Genomic DNA, 14,713 nt, shown 5'->3' with positions numbered 1-14,713 from the left:
CTCCTCTCAGTTCAGTCACCACTCACCTTACTTATGAGCCCACTATCATATGATCTCCTGACCAAGGACTAAACTGAGGCAGCAGTGACTTTATCCATATGCTCTGTGCTTCCCCAGAGAGGTTTTGATGCTCAACCCTTTCCCATGTCTGGCCCTATCTTTTTTCTACCACATCAGAGGATGAGGATTTTGTCACCCAACCCTCTCCACACCTCTCTGAAGGTGAGTATTCCTCAGCAGAGCAGCAAAGACCTTCCCATTACCACATGTCTGCCCACAAGGAGGACACAATCTGTTCACATAAAAACCAAAGACAGTAATAGCCAGCATGATTTTAACAAAAAAGTATCACAATTCAAGCAGACTCCTTAAAACACACTGCTGTCAGACAGGATCCTCCCCCTTTCTTCTGAAGGCTAAGTGTTTTCTGCCAAACCTCTGACCTTGATAGTCTGACGGTTGAAATGAATCTAAAGCATGAAAACCAACTATTTTGCAACAAGGCACAAAAGTTCAAAGCATACAGATAAGAACTTTTTTTTTACCCCTCTTTTTTTTGTTACAAGAATTACAGAGTTATTGTCTACATGCTTTGAAAACACAAACTGTGTAGGTTCCATGGGATTTCTTGGCTCAAGAGAAAAGACTGCTTCCAGAGGCAGCTACTTATGAATTATATTCTCTGCTTCTTGGTCAAGTACACTAAAGAATTAGAAACCACTCATTTTTTATTTCTATCATTTCCTGACTCCTGCAAGTGTGTGCTTTTACTATAAAAATCATTGGAAAAAGTCCATCTTCCCCTACAGCCAAGTCCCCGAACTGCTTCAAGACACAACCATGGAATTCGGCAAAGCTCTCCAGCTACAAAGACATTAAAAGCAGCAACTCCTACAAGCTTATCACCAACCCTCTTTCTTCAGTTAACTTATCCAGAGCAGGGTGATGTCAGACTTAGCCATAACCTTTTGCTTCTGGATTTTTTTTGCTTCTTGAGGAGTCACTCATTCCAATCAAACTATTGGGAAAGTCCATCTGCTCTGCCTGCAGTGTAAAGGCAAGAAACAGCAAGGCTACCTTTCACTAAGAGGCATCTTTTCCTCTAACTATATTTAGTAGAAGATTATTTGAAGACAAAAATCCTCTCTATTGCAAGGTTCACAACAATTTATATAAATAGTAATTATTTGAAGATATTTTCCTACTAAAAGATAGATCCCCCTGAGTCTGTAACACTACAAACCAGTACACAGTCTATGAAAAGGTACTTAAAAACAAGTAAAAACACCTCCTAGATACATGCTTTTAGCTGTCCAAGGCATCTTTCCCATTTTACCAGTGAGTGGCAGATTTTCAACATACATATATACACCCATATATTTGAAGGGTCACTTAATTCAACTGGCACAAAACAAACAAACAAACAATCAAAAAGAAATAAAGTATAAAACTTTTTTCTCCACTTTTACACAAAGCAATTTGAAGTTTCCACAGCTATTTTACCACAGGACAGAAGATTCACACATTTATTAAGGATTACTACCCTTACAGTTGATCAGAAGTTGTCTTTCGCAAGCATTCTGCAAAGTGTCAAGTTAATTCTAAATAACATAAGAGAAATACTCTAACCCAGTTCCATTATGTGTAACTTGAAAAAAATTAAAAAAGCTTCTATGGTAAACAAATTATCATAGTTCTTATTACCATAAATTATTCAGTATTTTTAACCTTGTTAAACTTTACAATAACATATTTTAATTTTAGAATAGAAATAAGATTTTTACCTTCTCCAGCATTAATACAATAAAAGAGAACAACTGTACCTTCCAACACAAAGTAATTTGCAGTTTTTCTCCTTACCACTGCAACTCCTCTCCAAGCTTCTCTGAGGAATCTTCTGGCATCACTTTATACATATCATCTTCTTCAAGCTTCCGTTTATGGCCAATAATAAATAAGGGATTCAACCACCTAGTTAAATACAAATTATTAGTAAAGTGATCAGCGGACCAAAAAGTAATTTCTTTACATAATAATTTAAGTCTTTTACCTTGTTCCTTCCTCCTCCTGAATCATTCAAGATCTACGAATTTCACTGCACTTTTATCTAAGAATTAAGTCAACCATTATCTCGCAAATGGTAAAGCACTTCCCACTTCCTAAATCTCTTTATGCCCTCAGCACCTTACCCCCAGGCATCCAGACAGCCACCATAACCATTCTTGGTCCTAAGGGAATTGTTTTCTTTAAGGTGTTTCCTTACACTCAAGCAAAAATAGCATTTCTTTAAATATTAAGGAAAAAAACAGAACTTAACCCAACGGTTAAAATATTGACAGCTGTAAATAAAATTGTAATGCACACTAAAAGGCCTTTTTTGGTAACATTTACTTGAGGATAAAAGTAGCTGCTGTTCAACTGACAAGTATTAAAGGTAGTAATTTAAACATAATCCATGAAATGTAAAAATGGGAAAATAATGGATATTACAGTTGTCAATCAGATGGAGAAAAAGGGAATGACAAATGCAAAACAGGCATGGCTTAGTGGGAACAATGGAGTTAGGGAACTTGCAGTTTTCCATTTAGTTTGTCTCTCTACTGAATTTGTGGTATTTTGTTTCCAGGAGACATGGATTTTGGCTCCAAGGCTTTTTCTACAAGTACTTTCTCAACTGGTTAACACCATCAAAATCAAGAAGTCAGGGATGTTTTGGAAAAAATACTCTTGCACTCAAGGCAAGCTATCTGTCTCATCTCAATTGCCTGTGAAAGTTCTTAACTGCTGCTTCATTTCTGATACTTAATTATTCCCCAACTTCACCAACACAGTTCTTAGAAGAATGCGTGGTGTGCCAGATGAAATGTATTATTTTCTGGAAGACCTACATGTGAGATTTCAAAACTGAGTTGGTTTACAATGAGGGTATTTATTTATTCACAACCACAACAGTGGTTATGAATCCTCATCAACTTGCTCTACATTTCTTGCTAGGGCATGTTCCAGTTGAAGTGCGTATACACTGGCTTACAAGAAGGTTGTTGGCTAGTTTTATAGAGGGTGGGTGGGCAGGCAGAACCTTAGAGGAGGCTCAGAAAGTTTCTTCAAAGATAGCACTGTTGTAAAAACCTTTTTCCCAGGCTCCATGGCACAACTGCAAGTAACAAATGGGATTATAGAGTGTTTTTCCTTCACTACTTAGCATGTTAGCACAGTGTTTTCGTGACTCACTCAAAAAAAGTAAGTCTCTATCCCTAGAGTAGCACCTTTGATGCCTAACAGCCCTTTTTAAACTCCTGGAGTGAGTACTGAAGATTTGTTTATGTGAGCTGTTAACTTCTTAAAGTATGTTAAAAGTACAATTAGAAACAAAGTACTTGTCAGACAACTCTGCTGCTTGTACTTTATGGTTAAATAGCATCAAGGCCCAAGTCATTATCACAATTTCCCCACAAAAGGTCCTGATAAAAGGTCTCATAGACCAACTGCTCCAACCAGCAGCAGAACTTCTGCCTGGTTTGACACAAGGAACCTGTTCCATTGAGACACGTCTTCTTTCGCCTCAGTTCTTGCAGCTGACCACAGGTGAAAAGCAGATATGAGGCAAATAACCTCAAAGCCATTCAAGTAATTTCTGCCTGCTGGATGAGATAGCCTCTGTTTGCTCCAGGACAAGCAGCTAAGGGAATGATCTGCAGACTTCAGTCCATTCCTGAGGCCGATGGATACTCAGTGCTCCTTTTCTTGCAACATCAGTATTAGCCTATGATGGATCCATAAACAAGTCAGATCTCCTTTCAGACAGAGGCTGAAGTTATCTTTCTCCTAGCATGAGAATCAGGATGAGGCAGCCCTTTCAGGAAAATAATATAAGGGATAAATCCCTCTCCCATCTGTGGAAATGGTCATGAGATTTCACTGGCTACTGCTGCCAAGTGGTGAAAACAAAACCGGTTCTGACGTTTAACAAGGAACATAAATAGGATATTTATTACAGAATCACAGAAAGGCTGGGGTTATGTCACAAGGGACACCCAGAGGTCAGCTGGGCCTCAAGCAGAGGGCCACCTAGAGCTGGTTGTACAGGACAACATCCAGACAGCTTTTGAAGATCTCCACAATTCATATCCTCTTCCAAGCAACCTCAGACAGTGCTCAATCACCCTTACAGCAAAGAAGTGTTTCCTGATGTTCAGAGGAACCTCTTTTTACTCAGTTTATAGCCTCTGCTCCTACTCCTGGACACTACTGAGAAGAGCCTGGTCTGCTCACCTTGCACCCTCCTCTCAAGAATTCATCTACATTGATGATATCCCTCTGATCTCCTCACCAGGATAAAGAGGTCCAGCTCTCTCAGCCTTTTCTCCCAGAGGAGATGCTCCAAACCCTTAATCATTCTTGTGACCCTTCACTGCACTCTTTCCAGTATGTCCATGTCTCTCTTGTACTGGGGACCCCAGAACTGGATTCAGGGCCCCAGCTGTGGCCTCAGCAGTGCTGAATAGTACTGCATGCAGCAGAGGAAAACAAAAGACACTTTAGAATCAGACTTAAATATACAGTCTTAAAAAATAAAAACAGTCCTATTAATTTTACTCAGTGGAACACACATTTTTCAAAAAAGCAAGCAGGCAACAAAAAGAATAAGGGAACAACGCTTCTGAAGGCAACTGTTCAATCCTGATAGTATTTGATTCCACACTACAGCCAAGAGCAGCAAGTGCTGACCACAGATGTGCAGTCCACTGAAAAGTAACCAACTGAAAGACAACACTCTCAAGTGTCAGGACTGTAAGAGCCATCTAGTTTAGCCTTTGTCCTTAAACTCTCAGAACAACTCAAAACAACTCACTGATGCCCACCACCACTGAGGAGTTCTTACAGTTTGCAGTAAATCCCTTGTCCCCCCATCTCCACACTGTACCTACAGTGGGAGTGAATTTGAAAAACATTTAAGGAGCAGATGAGAGATGATAGTGCAAGGTAAAAAACTGCCAGAAGTCTCAAGGCTGTCAGACTAATAGTTCCAGTGAGACCTGGTGCAACTTCAGGGCTTCTCCCTTTCTTCCGTTAGTTAAAACCATAACATTGAAAATAGTAATATATTGCACTACAACCTCTATGTTGACATTAAAGAAGGCAAGGATAACCCATCCAGAGTAAGCAGAAAACTGTAGTATTTCATTTTGTGACTCATTTATTATAATGGACAACATAGCAAAGACTCAGCACAAGTCCACATTTCTGTAAGGTGAGGGAAAAAATTGTATAAAAAACTCAAAAAATTTAAAAAATCACCCATTGTTGACCTTTCTGATTAGTGTCCTCCCAAAATACCCATCTTCAAGAGCTACTGCTACAGAGTTCTCAAGAGTAAAAAAGCTTTTAACATTATGTTGTATAAAGACCTTTAGAAGAAGATTAAACATTTTTCTTTTCAAATGATGCTTAGTACCTGAAGGGCTTTTATCCCAAGAATGAGGTCTTCTGCAAACTCTAAGTACAGCAAGAAGAGTTTGAGCATCACCATTTCACTGATGCATCCAGAACTTTATGCTGGAAGGTCTACTTCCAGACAGAAGACTTAGCACATGTTCACATTCAGTTATTAAAGTAAAAGTTTCTACCTGAATGCCCCATGCAGATGATGCCCTGTGGAATTCTCTGCACTCACAGCAGAACTGAGACCAACCTATTTCACACAGCCTGCTGTTACTCAAGTCACACACTTGTAACATGCAAACCAACCAAGACTCCTCTTGCCTGAAGGCTCAGTTAAATTAGAGCGCTGTCAGAGGACTGTTAGAGGAGGCTGATGAATACAGCAAAGGCCTATATAAATAAAGAACATCCCTGAAACCCCAACGTAGCCCTAAAGGAAGACTACTCATTAGAGTGGTATGTCTTTTGTCAGAACAGAGATCAGCTACCACAGATCTCTTCAAGGAGTACTAAAAACAAAACAAAAAAAATAATAGCATTTGTTATGAAAACAGAACCTGTGCAAATTGCATTATTCTTTAATAAAAAAGCTAAAATAATAACCAAAATTAAAGAGACTGAGGATAAATATAGACAGTCATCTAAGCCCCTTCTCCCACCCCAATGATGGGCTCAATACCAATCTATTTTACCACAAGAAAGAAAGGAACAATGTGCTGAGGAGATAAGACTCACACTCCCTTTCTGTATTTCCTTCTGAAGAAGCTGTTCAACTTAAACAAAAAGAGGACTGCTTAGTAACTCTCCTTATTTTTCCCCAGGTACTTTCCTGTTTGCTAAGAATTTTGAATTTATTTTTTTTTCTTACATATTGCCTCATTTTAGTTACTCTTTCAGAACACAAGGTTCACATGATGCCTTTCAAAGAGCTTAGCCCAAACTCTTCCTAGCATGACCTACATATGAGTATCTGTAAGAATCCTGAGTACCTTGTGCTCTGCTGGGAATGCCTCTGTTCTATCAAACCGATTAGCTGATCAAAGACGTCAGTCTGGAAACATGCCCTGTTACTGCCAAAAAACTGATGTCACTTGGAATAAAGATTAAAAAAAACAAATTAAAAAAAATCACTCTATAACCTGCTGCAAACCCAGAGATAGCCAACTGCAAAGCAGTAAATCAGTGTTTTGACCCCAAAAGGCTTTTCACCTCTGCATCAGTATCCTGGGCAATGATAAAAAAAGAAAGTGATTCATTTCTGAACTAGTAGATACACAACGACCACAATATAAACATTCACTTCCTGCATTTCCCTACTCCTGGGCCCTGACGTTACACACCCTTTAAGATTACAACACAGTCAACCAACCACAATTTACTTGGTTGCTCAGGAAAGTTCAATTTTTTCCAATTGTTCTGACAGCAACTCCACCAATATACTGGAAAGCCTCTATGATCTGCAGAAAAAGCTAAGACAGTATTTGCTTACTCTCCTAAGACATGCCATTCCCTTCTTCAAAGACAGCATGAAAGAGAAACAGGCCCTGCTATCCAAAAGGCAGCATCATTAAGGCTAGTCATGCTATTCTGCTACATACATGAAATAACATTTCCTAAACAAGAAAGCTTGTATATTAGATTTCCTATCATCCCAAAATCAGCAAAAGAAGAAATACATTACAGATAGGTATATGAAACTAATAGCAGTGTCCAGCTCAAATGGGTTCATTAACCCAGGGATGGGACCTGCTGTACCTCTGGATTTGTATCATGTCCTGCTTGCAAATACTCAAAGAAGTACCATTCCCACACTGCAGAGCAGGCTTGCAGAGCTTTCTAGAAACCCAAGCATATATTGTAAGTTCTTCATGAACCGATAAAGTCTAAAAAAAACATCAGGCAAGAAGCATTTGCAATTACATTACAAAGCCGACACAAATAAAAAATGTAAGATCAAAGGATGTGTCTGAAAGGGCCTTGGGTACACCCACAAGTCTCAATTGCCTGGACCAGCTCCACAACTATGATCCCACAGTCAGCCACTTGCATATTACAGTACCTTCCTCTGCAAAAGTGCAAAATTTCTTTCTCACCAGTTTCACAAGAGCTCCTGCTTTATCCCAGGACAAATAAGAAAAATCAGACTACACAAGACTGCTTGCCTGGTTAGGAAAATATTTTCTTTATTTGTAATAATAAGCAGAAGTTTAATTTCTGGATAATTTTACAGCACCCAGTCAAAGCTACATCCGGTACACCCTCATCAACTAATTCCTTAAAGAGGTGGTTTACGAACTGTATTTTCCCCGTTCCTCTTAAGCTTATTTGTGCACTACATTACAACCATCACCTGTTTACACTCAATGTCCAGTTATTTTTCAACAGTTGCACAGGAGAGTCTTTGTTTACCCAAATTCTTCCGTAACACTAGGATTTTGTCTCCCTTGAGCAGCTTGGAAGCACTACTTCAACAACTAAGCTGCAAAGTAACACATGTTTCTTTCTCTTTAATCACCTACTTTGGAGATGGCTTTTTTGATAAAATAAATGGGGTTTCCTCACAGGCCCTTTGGATAATAATGCAAATTGCTTATTCCTCCTGGTTCCAGACCTCAGGAGCCTGCTTGCCTCACTGTACCTTTGCATTACCTACCTTTGCAATCTGACACTCTACACCAGCACTGCAATTCAGCACTGCTATGTGCTTGCTCTCAGTCCAGGGGATCACTGGTGGCATGGGATGTACAGAAAGAAGGACACACACACTGACAGTCCCCAGAGTTATTCTGCAAGAATTCATAAATATTCTAGCAACAGTTTGTAGTCAACATGTGATTTTCTTTTAAACCCCTCCATTTCGCATGTTCATCCATTTTCATTAGCAAGCTGCCTTCTCCCACTTCCCCTTACAAATGCAGTCGTCCACAAGAATAAACAGAGTAAGCCTGGTATTTCTTCAGATGCTTTTCAACTGGTGTTTTGGTTGCAACTTCCCTCCCCAGCTTAACGTGGCTTTAAGGGCAGCTTTTCTCATTGCTTACAGAAGGAAAAAATAGGAATACAATGAAATTACTTCAAAGCTATATTAACTCAAAAACGCCCTTCAGGCTTCCAGTTTCAATACGAACTGTATTAACCTTTGATACCCAGCTCCATCTCATCTTCCCAGCTGCTGCTTTTTCACAGCACAGTGTGAGCAGCTAAGCTCCTGAACACCCACTTTCTGATACTGACAGTAACACAACTGGTACTTGACTACTTTTATTGCAGGCTGCTTTCATGCTGTTCATCAGCCAGGTACAAAATTACCTTATTCATCTAGCATACTCCTAGTATTTCAGACAGCAAGAAGCACAGACATGGCAAGAAGAATGGAGGGAGCATACTGCAAACTAACACATTCTGCAGGACCAGAAGCAGGGAAGAGAGGGCTGGCATCACCTGTACCTGTGGCATTTCAAAGACTATCATTAAAATATCAATTCCAAATGCAACAACCACAGGCCAAGAAAAATATCAAGGTACTAAAGATTTGATGTAAAGGTCTGAAGATTGTGACTTATAAAAAAAAAAAACTTCAGTAATTCCTCACTAAAGAAGGACCTCACGGTGGGAATTTCTGTATTAACATCCTTTCTGACAAGCAATGGAAATAGGGAGAATTAAAGTGCCCTGTGAGTTCCCACTGTTATTACAAGTGGTACGGTGCCAGGGATACTAAACAAATTACATAAAATAGATGACTGGTCTTTTTAACCTTCCACTCCCAAAATCTAATTGGGTTATCTCCCTCCTCTACCCTACATATTGCCTAGTTTTCTAGAAGCAGGATAGGAAACTATTTTTGGAAAAATAAAAAAAACAACACCATGAAAATAATCTTAATTTTGAGGTTCTGCAGGAATTAGAAGCCATTTTTTTCTCATCAATGATATAGCAGGCTTTACATAAGCATTCCAAAGGCAAATAGTCTGTGTTTCGTTATACTCTTAACAGTTCATCAAACTGCATATCTAAGCACAGATATTTACAGTAGATAGCAAATGCTAACATTTCAACAGTTTATACACACTTGTTGTAACCCATACAATCTATTTAGCACTCTTTATTCACATATTTTAACTTCACTAGCTCATAAACAATAATTTTCAAGTATTTTCTTTTGCACAATACAGACATATTGTAAATAAGCACGCAAAACTTGAAAATTAATGCAATAGTTCCAGAGACAAATTATTTAGATTTGACAGCAGGACATTAAATATCTGATAAATGAACAAACAAGGCACTATCTTTCAAAAAAAGTTGTATATATGATCCTCAGTCTTCTTTCATCCAGGAGAAAATGAGAAGCAAACGTGATTTCAACCTCTGGGGGCAGAAAATGAATTTTCTGTTTATCTATAGTGAGAACGCTTTCATTTTCTTCAGAGTTTCTTATAGTACCACAACTGTTCTGCACCAGTAAGTCAATAATTAAACTTGCATACCTCAGAGATCTTTATAAAGTGGTATTACCATGATCAATTTCCGGCATTGACCACAGGAATTCACGGAACATCAGACAAGATCCCAGGCAAGTCACAAAGCCTGATATTTTGATGGTAAGTAAATGTAAAATCCTCAGTCTAATCTGTTCACTGACACATTAAAGAACACAAGCCAACTTTATTGGTGGCACCACTGAAGTCCAGTTCAAATATCCAAGAACAACGATGAATTCTTTCCAGCTTCTTTCAATACAAGGCAAGAAACACTTGAAGACAGACAAGCAGGCAATACTTAGGCTGCCTGAGAAATCCAGTGAAATCAGTCAGTGGCCTTTCCAATTCTAAGCCACAGGGAAGAGAGAGGAGGAAGTTAAGTAAGGTGTGTAACTATTTACACTACTACAAGAGAAATCTGTGACTTGACTACATTTGGCCAGACAAGCAGCTACATATTGCACAGTCCTCACTCAAAATCCTGGGACTTACATATTTGTTTACCCCATTCAATTCACACTTAAACCCAAAAATGAAGATTATTTTTTACTCTTCTCTGCCACTGCATATCACAACCATGAAGATTAAGTGGTTTTGTCATTCTCCCCAAAGCACACGTGTAGCAAGTCAAAAAAAATGCTGCCAGACACTAAAATGTAATGATAAATCAATCATTGACTTATTTCTTGGAGTAACAACTCTGTAGATGCCTTGGTGCAAGCTTTCAGATCACGTTTTAATGCTGTTAATGTAATCACAATTGCCACATGTCAAGTCATGATGTGAAAAGGCATCCAGCCCGGGGATGATGACAGCGTTCAGTACTCCAATAAAAACAAACACTTGTCATAATCATGATAAGTCTGTGACAGATAAGTAATTACTATTATTATTAAAATGAAGTAACACATTTGTATGAAATCTAGAAGAACTTTAACTTCTTTTACTTCTCTGCATAACAACTCTGGATACTCTTTCCAGGGTGTTCCAGCTTGCCCTCCTCATATTGTTAACAGCATAAAATTACCCAGTCTGTCAAAAATTTAATCACAGTCTATGTTTTGCAACTTTCCACTGAAGTGGATTTGATGTCCAAATAGCAGAATGCATAAAAATTCACCTACTATACAGAAAAACATCTTTATTAACTCAAGGGAACAAGTGGTCTGAGCAAATAAAGATACAATTACTACTTAATGAACATGCAAGCTCAAAGATGGGTTCATAGCTAGAAATGAGAAATATTCTTATTCTCTAATGTTATTAATTTAATAATCCCCACCATCCACATCAGAAAACAAAAATATGCAAAAAGTGCAATTCTCAACTGCATGGGGGGCTATAAGGCTTTTTCAGTTCCCAAACTTGCTACAACTGAATAGCTGTTTAAACATGAAAACCACAATTGAATCCTCTCTTCCTTGGACAAACCTTAAAAAGAAAGCAAACCCTCCTACCCATCCTTCAGAATCCTCATTCTCACCAGCAAACTGAGCCAGCAATAAAAAAACCAACAACCTAACAACATAGATGACGTAAATCAGAAATTCAAGCATTCTAAACTATAACTGAAATACCAGCCAGGGCTTCAAAAAGTTTGGTGAGCATGGAAATTGTGACTCTTGAAAGTCAGGATATATCCGAATAATATCTGAAACATCCAGAAGACCAGTTTGGGCTTTGATAAACTTCTGTTAATATAGATAATTCAGTGAGAGACACAGAAAAACAAGAATATTTTGCAACTTCCCTGATCTTCACACTTCTGTCATAAATAGTTTTCATTCTTGTAACATTACACAAGGGACACATTATAAAAGTAACAATATTAACACACAATCCAGATGCTCCTCTTTCCCATGAATGCACTGCTGGAGTGTTTAATGTTCATCAAGCTCATACTTGCCAAAGTCACAACCCAAAAGTAAGAAGACAAGCTTTGAACAATGGTAGAAGAATGTCTCTTCAGCCTACACACTCATTACCTGAGTTTTATAACTCAATGAAAACATGACTTTTTTTCCTCCCATGAGTTTGATCCTATTTGCACCAGGCAATATTAGCTTTATAGCTAAATGAGAGAGTGTTTTAACACTTCCTGAATTTTATGCAAAATGGTATTAACTTGCAGAAAGCTGATAGCCTCTGCTTATTCAATTTTACCCACTGAAGGTATCATTTCAGCTGAAATTTTCACCCAGAAAATACTACTGCATGTTGGCTGATGCTACTAGTGATCACACACACCATTTAGAAGGCTGTTTTCACTGCTGTGAATTACAGTGCTATAAAAGCCTGAGAAACAGGACATTGGGAAAATTCTAAAGCTTTCCAGGCTCCACTAAACCCTTTTCCAAAGAAGAAGCCCTATGGTTGTACACAGCATTTACTGTGAAGTCTCAAGTCCCAGTTGATCTCTGGATTTTTAGCAGACCTGTCATCCCCTAAGCACAGCCTTCCACCTATTTTTCCCTTTGCAAAGTAAGAACCTAAAAACACATGTGAGGTAAAAGGAGCCTTTCAGGTGCTTGCCTAAAGCTAGGGAAATTTAAGGTACTTCACTGTTGCTAGTGAACACTTCTCTGCAATACTTGCAGAGTGATACAGAAGGCCTAAAAAAAGGTACGATATGAGCAGTCAGAAAGCTGGCTACGAGCACTGCATGCTTCTTTTTCACATCTAGCTGGATTGGATTTGGCAGAACTACCAGGAACACCACAAGGTCCCAGCAAGGGTAAGGGAACAGTCTAGAAGCAGTCCTGGAATGCAACAGGGCCAACTTAGGTTCATCCCATTCTGCCTGGATTTCACAACAAAGCTGTTTCCAACTCGGGCATCCCTGGTGTCAGAGTAAAAGCCAAAATGCTGGACACAGGGAGTTCTTTACAAGTATACAACCTGCCTTTTTTATTATTACTTATTTATTTTCTTTCTTTTTGCACATAGTACCTCTGAGGACTTATCCTTGACTGAAAAATATGTTTAGCTAAAATTTGTCAGGGTTTTTAAAATTCCCCTATCTTCCAAAGGGAACTTCTGCACCTGCTCAGAGCTGCTTATAGAATCAAAGAATTTTTTATTTGTGTTTCAGAGGCTTCCAAAAAAAGAGCTTCACCTGCCATGCCCTCCCTTCCTTCCCCCTCCTCCACCACACAACATGTGCACCCTGGTTCAGGCTACAGCAGGTGAAGTAGGATAAGGGCTGTCTCTGTACGTGCTCTTCCAAATGGGATCGGCTGGGACAAACAAGCTTGGCGCTCTCCCGTTTTACTTTGCACGTGTTTTCCTACTACATTTCAAAGTAGCTAAAATGTTGAGCTGCAGTTCCTCACCTCTTCGAGTACAGATGTCTACCCACGCCGAGATCCCCACTAATAAGAGACCAAGCACTAACTCCGGACTGGTAGCCATGTGGCCCCATAAAGTTTGTGGCAACACCGCCAGCCTTCGCTCTGTAACACCCCAAACCTCTCCGGAGCGGAGGCAGCAGATGCGTGGATGAGAGCAGCCAGGATGCTGCCCAGCCATTCCTTAAGCCAGGAAGTTCCCACCTAGCCATGCGGGTCAGAAACCACCTCACTGCTGGAGGGGAAAGCCCAGCACGCCTCGGCGGGATGAGCAATCCCTGCCCGCGACCCGTTATTCAAATGGGGAAGCAGAACAATGCCTGGGAGCACCCCTGCAGCCAGTCCCGGGCAGGGGTACCCGGGCCAGGAAGCAGAACACGGTCCCGTCCTCCCCGCAGCTACCGAGGGAGCCGAACACGTGCTCGGAGGGGGCGACGGGGCCGCGCCCGCCCGGCTGAGCGCTGCCGTGCCCGAGATAGGCAGGCCCCCGGAGCGCAGCCGGAGATTATCGCGGGCTGCCGGGTTCACCTCAGGAGACCTCAGCCCACCTGCGAGCCGGGGCTGCCCCGGCGGGCAGCGCTGACAGCCGGGCCCGCGGGGGCGGGCAGGTCGCGCCCGAGCCGCGGCTGTACAATCACTGCCAGCGGGGCAGCGCCGGCCGCCGCTTCCCTTCCCCGCTCGCTGCCTCCCCTCCTCCCGCCCGCCCGCCGCCGGGGCGCTCCGGGAGCCGTGCTCGAGTGCGAGCCGGGCACCCTTAGCCGGGGCTCGGCATTCCTGAGCGGCCGGGCAAGGTAAAGGCAGCGGCGCTAAGCCCGGCGCCTTCCTCGCCGGCGTACACCCCGGCGCCGCACCTCCGGCGCTGCCCTTCCCCCTGCCCTGGCGCTCACCAGAAAAAGAGCCGGGAGCAGAGGTTGGCATCCTGCAGCGGGTTAGGCTTCTCCTCGCGGGGCACCCGCTCCATGCCGCCCGCCACGCCGCCCCGAGCCGCCCAGCGTGCGGCGAGGGCGCAGGACCAGGAGCGACTTCCCACCGCTGGCAGCCGCCGCCGCTCTGCCGCCGGCCGGCGCTGTTTCCGGGAGAGCCGGCACCCCCGCCTCGGCCCTCCTCCTCCTCCTCTTCCTCCTCCTACTCCTGCCAGTCGCCGCAGGACGCCTCCTGCCGGCCCGGCTTCCCCGCGGAGCCTGAGGAGGTGCCGGCTGTCGCCGGGAGCAGCTCCGCTGCGGCTGGCTCGGTGCGGGCCGAGCCTCCGGCCGGGGTGCTCTGCTCCGCTCGCCCGGTTTCGCGCCTGTACGTGCCCTTTGCTGATGGAAAGCATCTCCTCGGTGCACGCAGCGCCAAGCGAGGTGCCCACCCGGCTTTTTTGGACAGAAAAATCCGTCGCGAGTCGGGCAAGTCAGGCTTAGCGGGACCAAACGCCATCAGAAACGCTTGATGTCAGCG

The 14,713-nt window shown here is 42.0% G+C and overlaps 1 protein-coding gene across 2 annotated transcripts in view; it reads right to left on the bottom strand.

Moving 5' to 3' along the window:
* Nucleotides 1-14,381, bottom strand: part of ABCC4 (ATP binding cassette subfamily C member 4) — a 143,168-nt gene extending 128,787 nt beyond the window's left edge. For both annotated transcript variants that reach the window (XM_058839076.1, XM_058839083.1), the window contains exons 1-2: nucleotides 14,161-14,381; nucleotides 1,861-1,971 (exon numbers count right to left, since the gene is read on the bottom strand). In XM_058839076.1, the coding sequence (XP_058695059.1) occupies nucleotides 1,861-1,971; nucleotides 14,161-14,234 (185 nt within the window). In that variant the 5' untranslated portion in view covers nucleotides 14,235-14,381. The remainder of the gene's footprint in view (nucleotides 1-1,860; nucleotides 1,972-14,160) is intronic.
* Nucleotides 14,382-14,713: the final 332 nt, after the last annotated feature.

Source organism: Poecile atricapillus, chromosome 1 (assembly GCF_030490865.1).
Source record: "Poecile atricapillus isolate bPoeAtr1 chromosome 1, bPoeAtr1.hap1, whole genome shotgun sequence".
NCBI classification, from domain to species: Eukaryota; Metazoa; Chordata; class Aves; order Passeriformes; family Paridae; genus Poecile; species Poecile atricapillus.
The sequence above is the reverse complement of the archived record's forward strand: the minus strand, read 5'-3'. Positions and strand labels throughout refer to the sequence as shown.